The sequence below is a fragment of the Accipiter gentilis genome, chromosome 25, assembly GCF_929443795.1.
Source record: "Accipiter gentilis chromosome 25, bAccGen1.1, whole genome shotgun sequence".
NCBI lineage: Eukaryota > Metazoa > Chordata > Aves > Accipitriformes > Accipitridae > Astur > Astur gentilis.
This window is the reverse complement of record NC_064904.1, coordinates 3,871,633-3,892,284: the sequence shown is the minus strand read 5'-3', so window position 1 is coordinate 3,892,284 and position 20,652 is coordinate 3,871,633. Positions and strand designations below refer to the sequence as shown.

Below are 20,652 nucleotides of genomic sequence, written 5' to 3'. Positions count from 1 at the left end.
AATGAAAGCACTAATTTTTTACAAAACTGTCCTGAGCTATAGTTAAGCTGCCCAGCTGTTCCAGTCTGGGGCTGAGCCCTGCAGGATGCTGGTACTCTGATCCTCTTCCAAAGGCACCACGCGTTGTCTGGCTTTGTATACACATATAAGTGCTTTCCTGGATTATAGCCACAGCTCTCACTACTATCTGGATAAAGCTTCATTTCATATTTTTTTTTAATGTCCAGCAACTTCTTCTAGGCACAGCCTGTGCACGTGGTCAGTTTGGATCCCTGTTTACAGCACAAAGAGAACGGGATGAGAGCCCCTTAGCTTACCCACTCTGTTTTGTGAAGTAAATACACTTCAGCTGAGGATCTGAAAGAGTTTGTAAAGGAATTCTGGTTGTATTCTGCCCATTCCTTACTCCTCCAATAACCTCACCTGTCAGCTAGCGGCAATTCAGAGACCAAGGAGTTTGAACAGGATCATTCATAGCAAATCGGAGGTTGGCAGAAGTCAAATCCTGTGTCTCCCCTTCTTTTTTAATTAAAATGTAACATAGTAAGTAAAAAGTTGTTTCAGCCGTTTTGGTTAGAAAGAAGCTACATGATAGCAGTTCGGCACCTTAGAAGCATCCAAGGGGCCTGTAAATGCGACTGAGCTGCAGTCTTGCATTTGTGCTCGCTCTCTATAGACTCAAGTGAATCATTCTCTCACATTTCAGTTCATGGCATTTCGTATTTCCTCTGTTTTTGAAATGTTTAAGTAAATATTCCAGCAAAGCCAATATTTAACTTACACGTTTGCTACTATATAATGCAGATGGTACTAAATCTTTGCATTAGCAAAGTGTTTACTGGAAGGTCTGAGATACATATGCAACTGAATTCAAGAAGAATGTAAGTGAAAGGGAGTTTGATAGTTTTTTTCAGGTTTGCAACATATCTTCTACAAAATCTTTTCTATGAAGTATTGAAGTAAGAAACAAAAAAAACCCATAATGACTAGGATGTAATGCTTAGTCTAAGCAGTGTTGCAATTGTTTTAAATAAATCCTAGTATTATATATGCTATTTAAGCTAAGCTAAAGCCCCAACCTAAGGCTGACTAATTTCGCTCTTGAAAGTGTCTTCAGTGTTCAGGCAGCTTATGTTCCCTGTGTTGCTTTCAGCAGGAGCTTTCACTAAAAAAGGCCAAAATGGTCTCAGAGTATCTGCTGTTGTAATTAGAAAGTAATTCTGCTACTCCATTGGTTATCTTGTAGATGTCTGCAGTGGGAATGTCAAGATCTTCAAAGGCTATCTTTGTTTTCATATTTCATGATAATAATCCTTCAAAAATGATGTTACTTCCTGCACTGCCTTGCCATCGGCCTGTGTGGCATCCCTCAGCCCACTTGGGAACCTCTCCAGCAAAAAAAGTCAAAAGGCCCTAAACACTAGATTCCTGCTCTTCTGTCATTTCCTTTATTTGAAAATTAAAGAAGTTTAGAAGGAGTATTGCAGGAAGAGTGGAACCAGTTTTGTCAGATGGTGGCCATATTGCTGGGGCTGTCTTCCTTCCTCCATTGATTTCCTTCTGAGAAGCAGAAGAGCAGCTTGTTCCAGCCATGTTGAACATCACTCCCTGCGGAGAGTGGTAAGCCATCATCCATGGACCTGGGCGAGTCTTTAGCGTCTCCATTTACAGGCTGGTGCTGCCTCGCAGCAATACAAAATAATGATTGTCGAGTGCTCTGATGGAAAATAGGCTTTAGTCTGCTTCCATTTGTTTGGATAAGTTTTGTGTCTAGTCCTGTTGGTCTTTAATAGGGATACACTTGCAAGAGATTGGCAAGGGAGCAACAGTTGCCCCAGCAGGGTTTTGCAATGCGTTTAATAATAGATTTCCAAAACTAGTAATTTGATTTATTTGTTTATTGATTGATTCATACTAGTGACTGTTAGTTGATCTCAATCTTAGGAAGAAGGAAAGTAAATGGTATAGGCTTTCATTTTTCTTTATTTATAATATGCCTGCCTGTCTTGGACATAACTCTACAAACAGAAAGTGATCTATTCTCTCAGGTGTGACTTTACTCAAGAATTAGTACTAACACACCTCCGTTTATCCAGCCTCCCTCCTGAGGAAAAAAAACACCTAATCTAGAACTGGAGGGCAAACCTGGGCTGGCTGTCATGGCTGTGTGGTATGGAGTTGAGCCCCGGCAGACTGCCTGCCTGCCTGCCTATGTACCTGCTAGTTGGTCATGCTTATACTGTTTCTTTTAATGTACTCCTGGTGGCAATTCTAGCTGTCCTGCCTACATCCATGCCTTGAAACCCAGGATTGCTCAGCATACACCAGAGTGGGAACTGTTGGGCTTGCAGGTAATTTTCCTAGCCTTTCCTAGGTTCACGAGGAAGCCCCTGTGCACAAACCTCCCTAAGCTGTGGGCCACCGTCCTGCCCCTCTGGTTCTCCCAGTCCCCCACGTACAAGGCTCTGCCTGCGGGCACCTCTCTGCACCTTCCTGCCTGGACCTGCTCCACTGTCCTGCAGAGGAAAGCAGAAGGGAGAAGAGTCTGAACAGAAGCTGATAAGCAGGCGTGGGAGTGCAGTGGGAGAGGTGAGACCACTTGCAAGCCAGGTCTTATGTGGCTTGCTCACTGGGTTTCCTTCATAGTGCCATGGTTCAAGTGCTACTGGAGTAGCCTCTGTCTAGCTCCTCTTCATTGTACCAGCAGTCTCGCTTACATGCTTAAGGCTGCTGCCACAGAGCTCAGGCTAGCTGCATATGACAGCTCTGGGCTTACATCACCACTCCACACTGCCTTGACTGTCAGGTACGAGGCTCCAGCTCTGCACTGCTCTCCTCCAAGTGCAGATATCCACCAAGCTTCAGGCATCCCGCCTGAGTTCAGCTCAGAGCACATCGCACCCTGGAAGCTTTTAGGCATGGGTCCTGTGCGTCCATAGCACTGCCTGTAAGCTTTTTCCAGGTTGGCTTTGTCATGAAGTGGTGCAAGGTCTGGTCCTGGAGTGTCAGACATCATCCTGGTGCTTCTGCAAGTGCACGTACATGAGCCTCTGTGCAAATAGGCTTCCACTGGCATAGTTTTTTCATGACTGTGTTTTTGTGCTCTTTCCCTCTCTGTCATAGAGTTTTGCAGCGGGCTTACCTGCCCTAGAGAAACACAGTTTGGAAGGCAGCTTCTGGAGAGTCCCTTTCCCTGGGTCACACTGTGAGCAACAACACTGTGTAAATACTTCTGAAAACTCACATTCAAAGTTTTTACCTTGTTCCAGCTCCTGTTAGAAGAGTTTTCCAAAAATACCATTGGTCTGTTTGTCATGGTTTAACCCCAGCCAGCAACTAAGCACCACGCAGCCGCTCGCTCACTCCCCCCCACCCAGTGGGATGGGGGAGAAAATCAGGAAAAGAAGCAAAACCCGTGGGTTGAGATAAGAAGGGTTTAATAGAACAGAAAAGAAGAAACTAATAATGATAATGATAACACTACTAAGATGACAACAGCAATAATGAAAGGATTGGAATGTACAAATGATGCGCAGGGCAATTGCTCACCGCCCGCCGACGGACATCCAGCCAGTCCCCGAGCGGCAATTCCCTGCCCCCACTTCCCAGTTCCTATACTAGATGGGACGTCCCATGGTATGGAATACACCGTTGGCCAGTTTGGGTCAGCTGTCCTGGCTGTGTCCTGTGTCAACTTCTTGTGCCCCTCCAGCTATCTCGCTGGCTGGGCATGAGAAGCTGAAAAATCCTTGACTTTAGTCTAAACACTACTGAGCACCAACTGAAAACATCAGTGTGTTATCAACATTCTTCACATACTGAACTCAAAACATAGCACTGTACCAGCTACTAGGAAGACAGTTAACTCTATCCCAGCTGAAACCAGGACGCTGTTGTATAGAAATGTTCTTGTTACCATTCTGTCTTCAGCCAATGTTGCTTTACTGAAACTGTCTTTAAACTTAATAGTTGTTCCTTGCTTTTCCCCTCGGCATCCCATGGTCACCTCATTGTATTGGCAGAATCTTACTTCTTTTCTGCCTTTGTTTTGCTTAACTGAGTAAGCCAAGCTCTCTGTTTTCTCTCCTAAAGTCAGTTTCCATGTCAGTTCAGTTATACAGCTTGAGGTTTTAGCTTTTTTGTTCTTTTTTTGAAAGAATGAATCTTTCCTAGTTTTCTCAGGATACAAGTTAGAGTGAGCTCTTTGCATAGTGACTTGCAGAAACTGCAGCATCCCTCACACTGAGGTCTAGAGTTCCTCAGCCCAGTCTGTTTCCCAGAGGTTCCACAGGAGCCATTTAGTTCATCAAAACTTGCTCTTTGGAAATTACAGATCTTAAACAAAATTAGGCCTGCTGTTATCCTTCCCACTTAATCTAAACTGAATCATTTTTTGGTCCCCTGTTCCAAAGTCGTCCTCATTACTTAAGATAAAGAGCAGAAAAGAATCTATTCTTGTTCATTCAGCAACATGGATAAAGAAACTTGTCAGCTGTCACATCCAGGAATAACTGGCCTTACTGTGGTTAATAGCATTTGTTCTCCAATCTGTACTGTGAAGTTAGTCTCCTGTGTTGACATAATTCCCATTTCTTCAATGATGCAGAGTGCTATCCAGAACCATATCTGGTGCAAGAAGTCAAGAGCAGACCCAGTGTCTCTCTTAGACGTCGTCTTTGGCCATCTTTCTACAGCATTTCCAGAGATTTTCTGTTTTCTTCTATTTCCAAAGTCTGCTGTGTCATTATTGCATGACAGTGTCCTACCATATAAAACCTGTGTTTCTTTTCCTTGAAAAGCACAGACCTTTTGACACCTGTTTCAATAATAATTGCTGTTCCACCCTGTTTGTGAATTTTCCTGTAATAACACTAGTGCCTTGAGTTCCTCTTTTGTTATGTCAGTCTGCCTGCATTGTTAGCACACAGCTATTTTAGCTACTGGATTTTTTGTTCACCTTTTCTGCTCTTGTTTTTGGTTTTAGACTGCGTTTGGCTCCCTAGTTAGACTATATACAGTCCTTTCACTGTCAGTGTCACATGCCTGACCCCTTTTCTCATCATTAGTAGCATTTTTTTTCCTTCAAATCCCTGAAATACCTTTCTCACTGTTGTTTTCATGTTTATCTGACATCTTCCCCTTTGCTTTCTGGATCCTGAAACTGGTGTGGAATTTATGTTCACCTCCCCAAGACTTCCCTTGGCGTGTTCATGCTGTGCCTTGTGCCATGGTGGTTCCAGTAGCTGGGATGTTTGGGTGAAGCCCTCCTGAAGACTCATCTTGCAGTGAAAGTACCCAAAAGCCGCCTTTTCCTACAGAGCCAGTGGCTGGGGGGCGGGACTGCAAACATCCCAAGGGTCACTCGGGCTATGTGAGATGTGTCGGTTCTTTTCCAGTTGGCATGTCCTGCGCTTGCTGGACTGAAAGACATACTCAGTTCTCAAGGTCTGATGGACACAAATGTATTTTGAAATAGCCTGAGAAAGAAATGAGTCCTTACAACAAACATTTGTATGGGACAATAAGGTATGGTTTATTTGGTCTTAAATGGTAAGAGTTTTCTAGAGGGCTTCCTCCTGCCAGCCATCCTCCTACTTTGCTGGAAGAAAAACCTATTGTTAGCAGCAGGGACATTATGAAAGCTTGAGCAATGATGACCTTGATGTCCCAGTTAGAGCTAACACACATCTGCATAACTGGGGACAAGGAGCATGTGCATTTGTGTGTATGTGTATCCTTTGGTCAAAAAAAATCTGTGTGCAACCTGTAAGGCTGCAAGGAGTTACAGCCCTCATAATCCCATCTTCCACTGTCGAAGCTGAGGCTGCAGCAAGCAGTTAAGAAGATGGTTGAAATTCCTCGTCACAAATAAGGTAAGTACATGATGGAACAGCACATTGTTTCTCTCTTCTGTGCTAGGCTCACTGGCTGGTGCTTTCTTCAGCTGATGTTTTCTGTTCAGTACTACGCACTGCACAGGCTGGATGGAGTCAAAAAAGACTTTACTGTTTCATTTGTGATGGGTAAATTTTATTTTCACATCCTTCAGCACTGAAAATTAAGCTTGCCAGTAGTGTACACCAAGATGAAAAAATACTTTAAAAATAAAGGAACAAAACCAAAGCAAACATCTCCACCATGTTCTTAAGCAGAGAATGTATTATAATACGCCATTTTTATGTATAAGATCTATATCTCATCTCTCTTTAGTCAGCTGTCTCTTAAAAGATTTTTATCTTGCACTGGTAGAATATATATCAGTGTTGCGAGTCTTTCTTTTAACAGTTAACTGATCTTAATCTTTACTACTGAGATGAAAAGTTAGGATGATATGTTTTGGTTTCATACAGCTTTCCAAATGATAGATGAACCTCTTTGAGTTTGTGCATGCGCAAGACCTTCTGTAACTCCTTCTCCTACCATTCTTTTTATTAAAGCTAATATTTTTAACAAGCATACATGTTGTAACTGTTTGTTTATACAGTTTTTCAGCTGATAAAATGGCATTGCTAGGGAATGGAAATTGTATGTATAGCTTCATGATGATACAAATTTAACAAAATAGAAGAGCAGGAAGAAGGTTTCTGTTACAAGTATTCTGTTGGGTTTTTTTTTAAATTAGACCTCTCAGAATAATTTGTGCTGTAGCTTACTTGGCAGTGCTAGAAATGAACTTAAAAAACAGGAAAAATTATTGGTTCGTTTAGACCCGTACCTTTCTTCTTCTGTGTCTCATACTAGATCCTTTCAAAGGCGTGGGAGAACCACTGTGACTGCCAGACCAGTTTTGTATTGCTAGTGAAATTGCTTCCTCCTGGCCTCTATTATACAGCTTCCAGAATTCTCATTCTTGGTCTTTTCGTGCACTGTTGTTGAGGTATGAATATAATGTCTTGTTTCTTCCCAAGCTCTTGCTTCTGAATCCTATTGGTTTACCGTACACTTCCACAAGTATTCTGTTTATTTTAAGAGCTCTTCTCAACCTTATTTAAATATTTCAGAAGTGGCCTGAGTGGCATCCTACACCAAAGAGTCTGACAGAATTACAGTACTTACAGTTTTCTTCAGGTATTTCTTTCTGTCTTGCACATTGCAGTTTTATTTTAACAGCTATGTTCTTATTCTGTCATCAGGCAAAATAAATTAAAAATCAAAAAGAAAAAAAAAGGTGTGGAGGGGGAAGCCTTCACTCTATTAATTATTCTCTATGTCTTTGACCTAACCTGACTTGTACCAAGGTTAACCATCATGATGTGGGAAGGGAAAAGGCACATCTATTAACAGACAAGTTAAATAGAGGCAAGCTGCTATTTGCTATGTTGCAATTTAATAAGCCTGAAGGTAAAAGGTGGAAGACAGAGTGTTGCTTTTGCAACATTTTCCTGCTGCTGAAAATTGAAAATATCAAAGGATCAAATCACAAAAAATGTGTAGGAATGGGCTGTGCTAGGAATTGAGGCAGGGAGTAAAAAGACTGATCTCGTAGAAAAGTAATAAACTGGACTTATATCTTCTGAGTACAGTGGCAATAAGTTTTATGCATTCCAGCTAGAGGAGAGCATTTGAATGGAAAAAAGCAGTGGAGGATGCTGAGGCAGAAGGGGCCAAAACCCAGCATACTGAATGGTGAAGTGATATTCTTTACAAAAACAGTTCTATTTTAGATGTAGTAACTTTAAATTAAAGAAGATCTTATAAATTCCTTCCTGATGAGATAACATGGCAATGGTTGTAGTGTACAGATGGTGCAGTTTATTTACTAACTATATTTTTTACGTCAGTTGGCAGTAACGTTTTAGTAGTACCTAAATATGCATCTTAAGTGCCTCTCTCTAGGCATCTGTGCTGGAAAATTCAGGCCATGGTTGCTTTGAACTGCTTCAACTGCTGTTTTCTTTAAAGCCTTATAGTATGGCTGTAAAAATAAATACCCTCTAGCAAAATCAAGAGGGACTGTGTTATCCTAATTTTTATTACAACTCAGTTGGAAGGGGATAGATTTGAAGCATTCAGTGAAATCAGATCAAAGTTTGGAGTAAAAATATGAAAATAATGTAGAAGATTATAAAACACTTCCTCTCTCTATTAAATGAACTTGGATGGGAGATCACAACATAATAAAAGGACAGCTGTCACATCCGGCTTTCTCAGGTACCTGTTTGTTTTTAATTATTTTTTGTCAATTCTAGAATAAATAGTCTGCTACCTGAGGGCTGTCCTCTGCATTGCTGAGTGTTTGTGTGTAATCTCATGTCAAAATATTTCATGCCTACTATTTTGCCACTTTACATGTCTGTGCAGGACAGATTCTGATCTATACAGGTAACGTGCAGAGTGAAGTTTGGCTCAAAGCACATCACGTCTTGACAATATGCACTATATATAATTCCATAGAGTGATAAATTGTAGGTTAGTTCCTCAATGAAGGAACTAGATGCTGTTTACTGATTTGGTGTTCACTTTTGAACGCTTTGCTGAATAATAGGGACTTGAATCTAAAATGCAGCGAACAGACCTGACGTGAGGTTTGTGACATCCTTTGTTTGTATTGCCTTCATCAAAAGAAGTTTTGTCTTTGAAAGCAATGCTGGCAAAAAATAACAGTAGGCTCCCACTGCAAGGGGCGGTACTGCAGCTGTGGTGGCTTTGAACTGCATTGCAATGTATGCTTTCATGCCTTATGAGTTAGTCTAAGTGCTTAAGGTTTCTTACAGGTCCTTTCTGATACCCTGGCAAAGGACACTTGGTGGATGAGGGACCAAGCACTGAAACTTCAGATTGTAGCATGAAGCACTGAGTGTGTAGAGAGCAGTCATCTGTTAGGGAGAGAGCTGTGGCTGCTGGCAATTTTTGTCACTATTTTTTTGCCACTCTCCGATGTTGCCTGTTGAGACTTTGATGTACTCTTCCTTTGTTGTACAACACCCACAATCCTTCCTTTTCTTTGTTGTTCCTTGCTTTCCTTTTCCACTGGGAAAGTTGGGCATCTTCTACTTTCCACTAGCAAAAAACGAACATACAGTTTGTGTATGCCGTCAGTTCACCACTTTAATTAGCAAAAAGAAACCAGAAGGCATTCATTTAAATACTTAATTTTCCAAATTCCGAAACTTTGTATGTAGTTATTTTTAACCTGGTTTCCTAGGGAAAGATGTTCCTGCAATCATTTTTCACTAACCACCCACTGTTAATAACTTCAGGAGCTTTTGTGTTGATCACAGACTTCAGGCAGGGCAGAGATCTCAGTTATGAAATCCACACCTTCACGAGCACAGACAGACAGGTAGAAAGGAGAGGATCCAGTTACCAAGCTGGTTGGGCTGCCACGCGAGATCAGCCCTTACTGCTAGAAGTGAGAGGATCCGCATGGAAGAGACTTCACGAAGACGCCAGCCGTGGGGAAAGGGCCATCCGCGGGTGGGCACTGGTGGGTACCAGGACCCTAAGCAGGAAATGCCAGTCCAAGGAAGGGCGCCCTTCATTCGCCTGCCTTCAGTGCTGCTCCTCATGGCTACTTCTTGGCTCTTCTTGACATCCCTCTCAGGAGAACACCTCCAAATTGTGAGCGTAAACACTGTGCAAGAATGAACTGGCCTTGGATCTTGCTTCCGTACCTCTTTGTGTGGTCTCTGACTGCTGGCCCTTGGCCCTTGTCTTCCTTGTGCGGCCAGTGCTTCTACCTTTTTCTTTGATCTCTGCAGAAAAACAACCCAAAGCACGTTGTCCTCGGTCCTACTGACACCACCCTGGGTCCGTGCCTCCAAGCCCTCTTACCTCTGGCAAGGCATTATGGAATAGCTGCCTGGTTTCTTCAAGAACAGAGCAAGAGAAACAGAGCTGGAGACAGCATAGCAGGCGTGGATGGGCTTGAGTCATGGTTGTGCTTTGGAAAACAGCTGCTGTGGATGCAGTCATGTGTTGTAAACAGCTCGTGTTGGTGTCTTGAAGTCATTACAGAAACATGGTGGTGCCATTAGTGGTCCGAAGGCTAAGAATGCACCTTTCAAGATAAACTGGCTGCATCAATTTTATCGCAAAGCACAGAGTTTGTTACACAAGCAAAACCCGAAGTCAGCAGGAAATGTGTTTTTTCTGGTTGTGTCCTTTTATTCTTTCAACAGCAAAATGAACATTATGTTACAATGTTACCCAGTGGTGGGTTCTTCTTTAAAGTAAAACAAGAAAACACAATTTAGGAAGAGCCAACGAATGAATGCTGAAGTTGGCTGTATGGATTATGATACAGTAAATACAACGTCTAACAATCTCCTGATTTTATGGTATGAAAGAGATGGAAGAATTCTGGTTTGGTTTGCTTGATTTCTCAGGTTTCTTTGCTCTTTGCCGTGCTTTTTAATGTTAGATAGATTATCCCTCTTCAGTTTGACTAAAGGGAAGCTCTTGCCACATGGGCTGTGGTCTATGTGCTGTGTGGACCCAGTCCTGCAACATGGCACGTGTTTGGGAGTGAAGCTATTTGGAAATGGCACTTTCAGCATAGATGCTCACAGCAGAAATACTGCTTTTGGTGTACCTTCAAACCTGAAGATGAACATAAGTTGGTAAAGCTGCTTTTCTGAGGAGTCTCCTGGTGACTGTTGGAAAAGGATGTGCTGACCTGTCCGGGAGACAGACAGGCACCTGCTTTCCAGTATGAGAGCACCTTTTATACTAATTTAGTCTGCTGCTGCTTCAACTTTAGTTTTACACCTACTACACTGTTGCTCTCTTTACTGTTACAGCAATTAAATAATAGAGTAGCCATTAGAAGTGTGTTTCCAGCTATTCACAGAAAAATACTACATACTTAAACTAATAAAAAATTCCTTTTTTTTTTCCTTAATCGGTCAAGTGAATTTCTATTTTCCTTAAGCAGATATTGAAATCCTCTCCGTCTTTTGTATTGTTAATAAATTGCAGGACTTTATACCACATCACATTACTGGAAATAGATTTGAAATATATAAAGGTACGATACACATATACTTTTAACAGTGAAAAGTCGTTTTCTGACATAATAGCCAAAATAAAGTGCCATGGAGCTATTAGCAGTAAATTGAATTTTTTGGTATGTAATTTAGTATAAATACTGACAAGCTGAAAAAAAAAAAAAAAAAACAAACCAAACAACAAATGCATACTCATTAGTCATTCAGTTTAGCAGCACAGAGGCAGCAGTCGGCCAGGGTGTGCGTTTTTATGTCTGCTTCAATTGCACACTTCATTTATTTGGACATGGCATAGGCGGCTTTCTCTGTCACAGGGCATCACTGCACGATTAGCAAGTTGCGCCCCAGGGCAGCTGGGACGCTTTGCTGGGGCAGATGTTCTTTTCAGCTTATTCAGTGGCCGTTGTGGGGTTGTTTACTGTTGTCATAGCTACCTACATTTCCATAGCAGCCGAGCTGCTGTGTGTGAAGCCAGTGAATATAGTTATAAAAGGATCATATTTTGTTCTGTCTCTATAACTTACCATCTGTCAAGTGACTGTTCGTGATGGATTCAGAAACCAATTTAAGAATAACAGCAGCCAGCCGATGATTTTGGTTATATTAAAGTGACAATGGATGAGGATGCAAATAAGTTGGTGCTTCAATGAAATGCTCGTTTCTGGGTTTTTTTGGTTTTCCCTTAATTGTAGCGGTTTGGCTTCCAACAGTCTCTCAAACCGCTGAAATCCTTATCGACAAATCGAAATGACCGAGTGTCATCTTCTGTACTTGCTCAGGTGTAGGTGTTCCTTACGCTTTGCCACTCCACCATCAGCTCATCCCTGTGTGTTGCTTCCAAATTGTGATGTTGCACCTGCTTTCACAGATCCCTTTGTAATGAAAACTAAATACTCTCCACAGAATTAAACAGCGAATTCATGAGGCTAACAGCAAAGGTATCATGCACACAGAAGTGTGGTTTGGTGACACTCACCACTGTGCTCTACTTCATAGTAGCAATGGGATCACATGCAAGTTTGGGGGTAAATTCAATGTGTGATCAACGAGCCCTCTGAATAATGAACGCTTATACCTTTTTACTGCAGAGATTTGGTTGAACCTATAGTTTAGCAACGGGGGTAAGAAGATTAGCCCAGTTGTAAATAATGTATTTATTGGTTGATTTTTCCAGATCCTGACATTGATGCTGCCACTGCCATGATGCTTTTGAATACTCCCCCTGAGATACAAGCAGGTTGTGAGTAGATATTTCTATAGCATATAGCAACATAGACGTGTAAAGTTAATACTCTCTTTTATAAGTATACAGCATACCAGACAAAAAGAAGGATTTAATGAAGGACTTCGACTTCCCTTGTAGACCCTCACACTTCTTTGACCCTTACATGAGTGTAATTTTGTGGTTCATATTACATTATTTGTTACATGAATAATAGTAATCCGTGATCTCTAATGTAAAAGAGGGGTTATTGTTATTCATGATGTACACATAACTGAGTAACATACTATTATCCGTACTGATAGAAAGACCTGGGGCAACAGCCAGGAGAAAGGCAGGGAGAGAAAGAGAGCAAGAGAGCGAAGGGTACATGGCATATGGTTTTGTTTTCATTTTGTTTTGATTTGACTCCCATCGTGCTAGTTACCACAGCCATCTGGATACTTTCCTTTCACTTGGGCACTGTTTCAACTTCTTCCTTGCACACATCCTGCCCATTTTGCTTTTTTGCTCTGTCTGATGCAAGGCAGTAGGCAGGCTCCGGGGAGCAAGGAAAGGTCTCATTTCCTGCCAATACTGTCCTCCTTGTTCTGTGACCAGGCCCAAGGTTTTGATGCTGTGTATTAACAGAGCTCTGAAGGGGCCTTGGCCCCCACTGTACTGGGCTGTGCAAATAGTGCAGGAATCATCCTGCCCCACAGAGCTTGCAGTGAAGGTATTAGAGGAATCCGTAGAGGAATACAACTGCACAAAAGCAGGGAGTACAAGAAAACAAACATATCGCTGGTCAGCAAGCATGGTAGTAATGCCAAGTGACAGGCAGCTCTAAAAAATAAAGGCAGAAGTTAAAATAGAAGCCATTATCAAGCCTGTCTAGCATCACCGCTATTGTTCTAGCTCGGGCAACCAAATCCAAATTCCAGGGGAAGCCTTGATTCGCACTTTGATACTCTGCCTGGGGAAGAGAGTCAATTACCATCAAAGCATTTCCTGTGCAGCCAAGGAAAGCTATTGTCAGCCTGCTTTGTGACCCTGCCAGACAAATGCCTCTTGAGAAGCGCCTCTCGGGTAGAGCGCAATGTACCAAGAAACTGTCCGTTCTGGAAGGAGCCAAGAGTGGTCCTTGTCCTCCTCTCCTAAACAGCCTTCAGGGACTATGCATGGTAAAAGGGCGAGCAATCCCAGCAGTGTATAGGTAGGAAAAAGGAAAAATTCTACCGGGGACAGGAGGTTATCATTGGGCTTAGTGGGAAGAATAAAATGAGAGCTCTTCAAAGGATCAGAAATTTAAAGAAGCCATATTTGTGGGGCAGAGAAATGGGGAAAAGAAGTTGGAGTAGAATGAAAGTGCAGAGTTAAAAGGGTATGTGAGAGAGAGGACACATGAAGCAGTATGTGCACAGAAAAGGATGGGGAAAACGCAGAATAATCTGAACTCCTGGAGGAACTGGAGAGCAGAAGATTGCAGACAGGAAAGGGAGGAGATCTACAGTAAGCTGCGTGTACTAAACGCGCTGCAGATTTTTATCACATGCTCGTGTGTGCCAGCATTGCAGGTGTTTGCATGGAAGTGATTTGGAGACTTGGGCACTGTCACTTCATAGAGATCATAGCTTGCAGGTTGGCAAATGGCTTATTGCTATTTTAGTTTGTAGAGGTTGCTCTGAAGAAGGAAGTTCTAGCCTTCTACGAGTTTAGCATATCTCTCCCCCCATGTCACCTTCCCAGTGGGCTGTTGTGTCGGGATGTCAAAAGTGAGAGGAAGATGAAAACAGAAAGGTGGCTCCTCATTCACATGGCTCCCTCCTTGATGTCTGGAAGTAACAAGGTCTTCCTCTATGCATTTAAACTTAAATGTAGGGTCTGCTCAGAACTTCATGAATCCTTCCACATATTGGGTAGAATTGGCTGGTGCCAGGAGGGAAGGGCCGAAGTTTTTATCGTAACCTCCTGAGAAGTCCTCTAAATTACGAAGGAGAAATATTTGTGTGTGTGTATGAATGGATACCTGAGGTAGTAAATCAGCCTGTCTTATGAATTGCAGTTGGATCTTACTTATCTACCATGTTAGGAAAATCTCAGGCAACTTAAAGCAAATTAATTACTACTGCATATTGAGAAACAATTACATGAAAAATCACATGTAAAATTAGTTTTCAAATAAAAGGCAATTGGGCTATAAAAATTGCATCGCAATGCTGAGCATCGTCTAGAAGCTCACAGTTCATTCTCTGCTTTGTCAGTGACTACAGTGGTCTGTAAATCAAGTTGTGAATGATCAGGGCAGTAAGCATGCTGGTACCGTTTGATCCCTTGAAGATTCGGAGTTCTGTTCATCATACCAGACTGTGGTGTCAAGGATGTGCTCAAGCCATCAGGGCTGCAAAATGCCCCATCTTCTGAAGACAAGCTTGCCTGGAAGTGGTTTGAAGAGGGACAGACATAATTTACAGTTTGGCCAGAGGTGTTAATACCTGACTGAAAACACCCTTTCGGTCTGAGACTCTTGACTCTGAGTGTGTCAGTTACTACCACAACAAAGATGGTCAGATGGAGGCAGATCCTGAGTGTCATTTCATGGTATAATAACTTGACAAGTCAGAAAGTTCAAAACTCTGGTCCATTAATGCCTTTGCCTGTCCTACAAACACTTAACCATTGTTGTGGAATGTGGATACCTCCAGAGCAGATTGTGACAGAGTCTGGATTCATGTTTGTGTGGATGATTACATGTGTTGGCTTTTGACTTTGAAGGCATCTTCTTGGATTAAAAGCTACCTTTCAAGCAGGATAAAAATCTGTGCTCGTCTAGGCAGTGTGGGTGCTAAAAGCGTCTTTAGGATGAAGTTACTTACAGCCATAATTCAAAGTCTTATTAAAATTTATTCTTTTAATATAGTCTGTCAGAAAAGAATCCCATCTCAATGGCGTTAGAAAATCCAAAGTAAACTGTTCCTGCTTTGTAACAGATTGATTTTTTGGCTTTATGGTTTTAAATGACCATTTAAAATTCCATACCCATGTGTGAAACACTACTAACAGCCACACATGAATTTTAAAATCAGCTTTTGCTTTTATATGAAATCTCGAAATGGTGTCTGAGCTGGCACAAACATTGCTTACCATTTACCCCAATCACCCCATGCTTTAGTTCATGGAAGAAAATAATACGGCAGAATGAAAGAGTAAAACACCATTATTGGGATTATTTGTGTTTGTGCAGGTTTTATTTTATAGACCCATGAAATTGGTTGTTCCCATTGTCACTAAAGGTTGGAAATAATGCAGTTATAGTTGGGGTGTTGACATCAGAAATCAATTTTTAGAATATTAACACTTTGCAGTATCTTCTCAGACCAAATATTTCTAGGTTGTAACTAAAGGAAGAAGCTCAAAATACCCAGCTCTGTGCAAGACTCTACTGAAACATACAATCCAGCTGGCACCAAGAATAAAGCATGAAAGATACTGTGATATGCTATGGGCATGTAGGAACATGGTTTTAATGCTTTTTTTGCTTCGGTTTATAGGAGTCCTTGTATTTCATCAAGTTTTGTATGGATTGATTCCATTTAAAAAGAAACAGCAGCTATCACAAGTTATGAATACTTGGGATTTTATTAGTAGCCAGTACATGAATATTAATTCCAAAATACATGAGTTGCATTGAAAACTGTATTTTGACCTACAGCGAACTGGCTACTGGCTGGGCCATCTTGGGCAAGTTTCATCAAATTTCTGGGCCTGTTTTCCCTGATGGGAATCTAATTCACAGAGAGGACAGAGGAAAAGGAGAGAGTGAACAAATGGTAAAGCTCAGTTTAGAAGTCATGGCTACTAACTCAATGAAGCCCATGGATTAGTTTTGTACAATTGCTAATATTTTCAGTACTTCAATTCTTACCAGTGTTTTGAAAGGAAATGTTACCAGCTGTCACTCAGTGTAGCGTTCCCAACTTTCAAGAGTGTGTCATCCTGGGCATGTCATTTAGTCTTTCCAAAACATTGTGTTTTGCCATGAATAAGATGGAATTCGTTTTGGTGGTTTTGCAGTGTGTTTGGACTTCCTGAGATTCAAGTCACTGCAAGCATTTTAAGTAGCAGTACCTTCTTAGTTGATGAGGTCATTCTGAACTTGGAACCATTTGCTCTGAGGGAAGGACCAGTCAGAAGGGAGCGTGTGTAGTGTATTACTGCTACTGCTAGTGAAACAACGCTGCCGTCAAAGTGATTATACTGGAAATCTTGATTTAATTCAAGAAGCTCCTGACTCAGCGATATTAGCTTCAAATTCATGAGTAGTCCTTTGCCCATTGCTATATAATTTCGGAATCGCACACAAATGTAAGTACATTGCTCAAGCTGAAGTTTAATACTGCAAACAGCTATAAGCAGTGCTCACAGAAAGGGTTTGGGTAGAAACCAGGAAACTGAGAGTCCTCAGCTCTGAACATCCGTTTTCTCTTTTTGATACTGCTCACCACTACACACCCAGGTTAGCTGGAAAGTGGTGGCCTTCAGGAGACTTTGCAGCACTCGTTTTATGGGTGGTTCCTTACAGGAGACCAAAATGTTCTGGTAGAGATGTTTGGGAAGATATGACCATGGAGTTTTGCTGGGTGCTTCTTAAAAAGCAGGCTTTCCAGTGGTGAGATCAATGTCTCTCTGGTTTGGAAATCTTCATTAATCTTTGTCTCAAAGCATATAAAACCCAGAATAGATACATGTATTTTAAATTTGGTGGGAGAAGAAATTCCCTAGAGAGATCTACTAATACTGTACCTCTACACTTCTAAAATTGTACCCCAATGAAATTTGCTTTTTAAGCTAATGCAAGACAAAATCAAGACAAAAATATTGATCTAAAATTGCCTTAATAACAGACAGAAGTCCTCCAAATAGCATCAGATAGAACATGCTGTTTTCTTGGGACATTTTTATTGTATATGAAACTCAATAACCGTAATGTTCTGTTTGTACTGCTTGTGGACAAGTCACTTACCGTAACTTATTAGACAGCTTCTAGCCTAACTTTTTATATCAGCAATGATAAATCATTGACTGTAAAATGTTTCATAAAGCTATTTTTTTCTGACTGTCATGGTTTCTGTATCAAAGTGAAAATTGGGAATTAGGAAAAGACATTTTCATAGGGTATAAACTTTCCCTTCTGGTTGCTGGGATTTTGGGGGGAATGGCATCCTCAACTTCTGTTAAGGAGAATTTGGGGGGGGGGGGGGGGTGTTTGTTGGTTTGGTTTTTTTTTTTATTTCAGTGTTTCAGTACCAAGTCATTAAAGTGAGGAAACAGAATTGGGAAGAAAACTTACTTTTACAAAATACTTTCTACTTCTTTCTCCTTATTCCTCAAATTTTGATTTAGCACCATGGTTTAGTTTGTTGTTGAGCAGTTCCAGCATCACCAAAATGAAGAATGGCTTGCTGTGGTTTTCTGCTTGCACAAAAAATAACACAGAAGATTGAATTATTTTTATTAAATGTCCTTAGACAAGGTATGAGTGTGATACGTTTATCAGGATACACTTCTTCCACCCCCACCCCACCCCCAAATTTTTGTTTAGGGTAAATGGCTTGTTGGATGTATCCTTGATTTGCAGTTTGTTAGGACTACAGACTATGGAGTTTAAGAGCTGTAAAATTGTTCTTGAGCAGTAAAATAGAAGTTAGGCAGATGGCATCAAATTTATGCCTGGGATAAGAGAGTTGAAGTGAATAAAGTTACACATTTGGCAGATAACAGTTGCTTTTGGCAACTTCTGATGTCCCATTGATTATACATCATTAGCAATTTTCTATTTTCAGTTCTTGTAGCCTGAGATAAAGTATTCTGCTGAACACTGTCCTGGAAGAGAGATTGGCAGAAAGAAGCTGTAGCTGACAGATATTAGCAGAAACTCAGTATCTCTTGTCTATAATGATTTCTTCTGCGCTACAAGAGATGGGTCAGGGAAGACAGCCCTGAGATAAATGCATGTGCCACATGATGACAGAAGAGGCAGAGAACCAGTCTGTCCCTACAGGATACCTTCATACTCTAATATTCTACTTTTTTAAAGTTTGTTTTCAATAAGTATTATTGAGTCTTCCTCCCTAGTCTAAATGTTGGCTACCTTGAGCTAGACAGTTTGATGAACGGTACGCTTGTTTCCTAGATGACATAAAGACATGTTTGTTACCTATTTCTTTTTAATTTTTTTGATTTACAGCAAATCACTCTCAGTGCTGATATTCCACTTAACTTCCACGTGCCAACATTTAAGCAGGAAGTTGGTTTCCTTATTTAGTGAGCTGGTGGGGTGTTTGATGACTCTATCCATTGAGTATTTTCTCCTTCTTTTCCATTTCATTTTTGCCAAATTGCTCTATTGTGTGTTACACAATCAGATCTTCAGCGAAGGACCCAGTCTAACATAGTTTTGATTGTTGCAAAAGTCTTGGATGAGGTCGTTAGCTCAGCTGGATGGAGGAAGTTTGCTTTCCCTGCACGCACGCTTGCAAGTAAGAGATTATGGATGCAGTCTGTCGAGGGTTGTAATGAAAGAAGTCCATAGTTTGGGATATTCTACTCAGCTAATGTGCACACAAGACCATGCTCTGAATTAAAACATTCCTGCACTGGCTGTGGAGTGATCATGTGGCCTTCTACTTATTTTCCACCTCCAGAGGCTGAGTACAGGCTACAGAACAACACTGGATTTTTGAGGGCTTCTGTTGGGTATTTCTAATACTATCTGAACATAGTGTTTTGATGGATTCGGATTATCGTATGTTCTCCTACGTGGCATTCAGTTCATTGTCTGTTAAACTCTAATGTGAAAGTTTGCTACAAAAGACCGATTATTTTCCCCCTTGGAGAATTTCAGAGATGCAGTCTTGATTTTTTACATTGGATGCATTGCTTCTCTCTGCAGTTAGCTGGTAGAGACTTGAAATGCCAGCAGATCCTACCCAGCTTGCGGAATTCCACCAGAGCAGCATAAGATCCAAAAATCATTTCCCCGTTCATGCAGCAGATTAGGGGCAGATTTCTCTGTACACAGTTTAACTCTACTCCAGTGGAAGTATTTCCTGGGTTTAAGCTTCCTGAGAGCAGAACGAGATCCAATGCCTCCTTGAAAACATAGCAGTGATGAGTGATGAAAGCTGAAAGGTGAATAATGATTTTGTTGTTTGAAGACTCTGCATTTCACTAAGAACATTTGGTGAAAGAGGAAACCTTTATCAAAGAGATGCACAAATCTTTTTGCATGTTTTCTTGAGCTGAGTTTCTCAGACATAAATGTCTCTTGGCACTTGCACAGAAAAGGTGTAAATTACATTTCACACTTCTGCCTAGGAATTGGGAACCCTGTAACCTGCCTGTACTGTTGGTTAAAGAAGCATTAGAAAAGGGGAGTCTGGACTGCAAGGTGTTAGTCCAGACTGGTGCTGATTGATGATATGGCTTAGAGTAAATTATCTTACCTCCACACCTTGAATCTTCAATCTAAAATATGAATACCTCACCTCAAAGTATGGTTTTGAAACGTAATTAAAGCTTGTAAGGCATGTATCTTTGGAATAAAAGCACCACATATTTTCCAGTAAATAATCCACAACCCTTCAAAAGTACCAACATGTGAAAATAATTCCTTGGGTAATAAGTAGCCATCTTCATACAGCCTGCACGAAGGCAGGGAAAGTGTCTGGGTAGCAGGCACAATATATATGTATATATGTATATAGCAGTTTATATACATAGATTTTTAAAAAATAAAGTAATTGGTGTCATTTTGGGAAGGATGGGTATTGATGCTTTAAATGCTATAAGTAGAGATGCGTGAGCAATAGAGATCAGTCTTACAGTGGTACGTTGGTTATGTTGATAACTAGAAATTAATAACTTCTACCATTGAACTAGTTTGATCCTGCTTTTCATTTTGGGTTTAGAATGCTACAGAAACTAATTTACCAGCAAGTTGTGGTGGGTTGTGGGGTTTTTTCCCATTATGGTTCCAGATGTTTACTGAAAGGATACACCCAGTGTCCTTCTTCATTTGACCCCTTGCATACAAGCTTTCTGTTTGTCTGTCTGCATAACTTAACTAGTAATGTAGTGGTATTGCTGCATCGTAATTCAGAGTTGTGGGAAACAAAAAAATCAGTAGTAATAACACTGCTGTTGCAAGCTGAAATAGTTACTGAATTCTGAGTGGTGATTTCAATATACAGAGCGGTGGTACTTCAGAGAAAAGTTAAGGCCCCTTCTGGCATGAATAGTCCTATTGAAGCCTTTCAGTGAGTGGTGGCACGCTCAACAGACAAGACATAATTGAGATGAATTTCATAGGCAGCATAGGTACCAAGTTGTCTCTTTGGGGATATTTTCAGAGGACAGCAAACATCTACTGTTTTGTTGGGGTTTTTTTAAACATTTGTTAATTCCTGAAGAGATGTGGAGAGTGTGTATTGATGGGGGGAT

The 20,652-nt window shown here is 41.1% G+C and overlaps 1 protein-coding gene across 9 annotated transcripts in view; it reads left to right on the top strand.

The window, feature by feature from the left end:
• FOXN3 (forkhead box N3) overlaps positions 1 to 20,652 on the top strand; it is a 220,327-nt gene that overhangs the window by 184,275 nt on the left and 15,400 nt on the right. For 6 of the 9 annotated variants that reach the window (XM_049828606.1, XM_049828608.1, XM_049828609.1 and 3 more), the window contains exon 5: positions 12,124 to 12,189. The exons of 2 other annotated variants lie outside the window; for them this stretch is intronic. In XM_049828606.1, the coding sequence (XP_049684563.1) occupies positions 12,124 to 12,189 (66 nt within the window). The remainder of the gene's footprint in view (positions 1 to 12,123; positions 12,190 to 20,652) is intronic. One more of the 9 variants, XM_049828610.1, reaches the window with a different exon arrangement.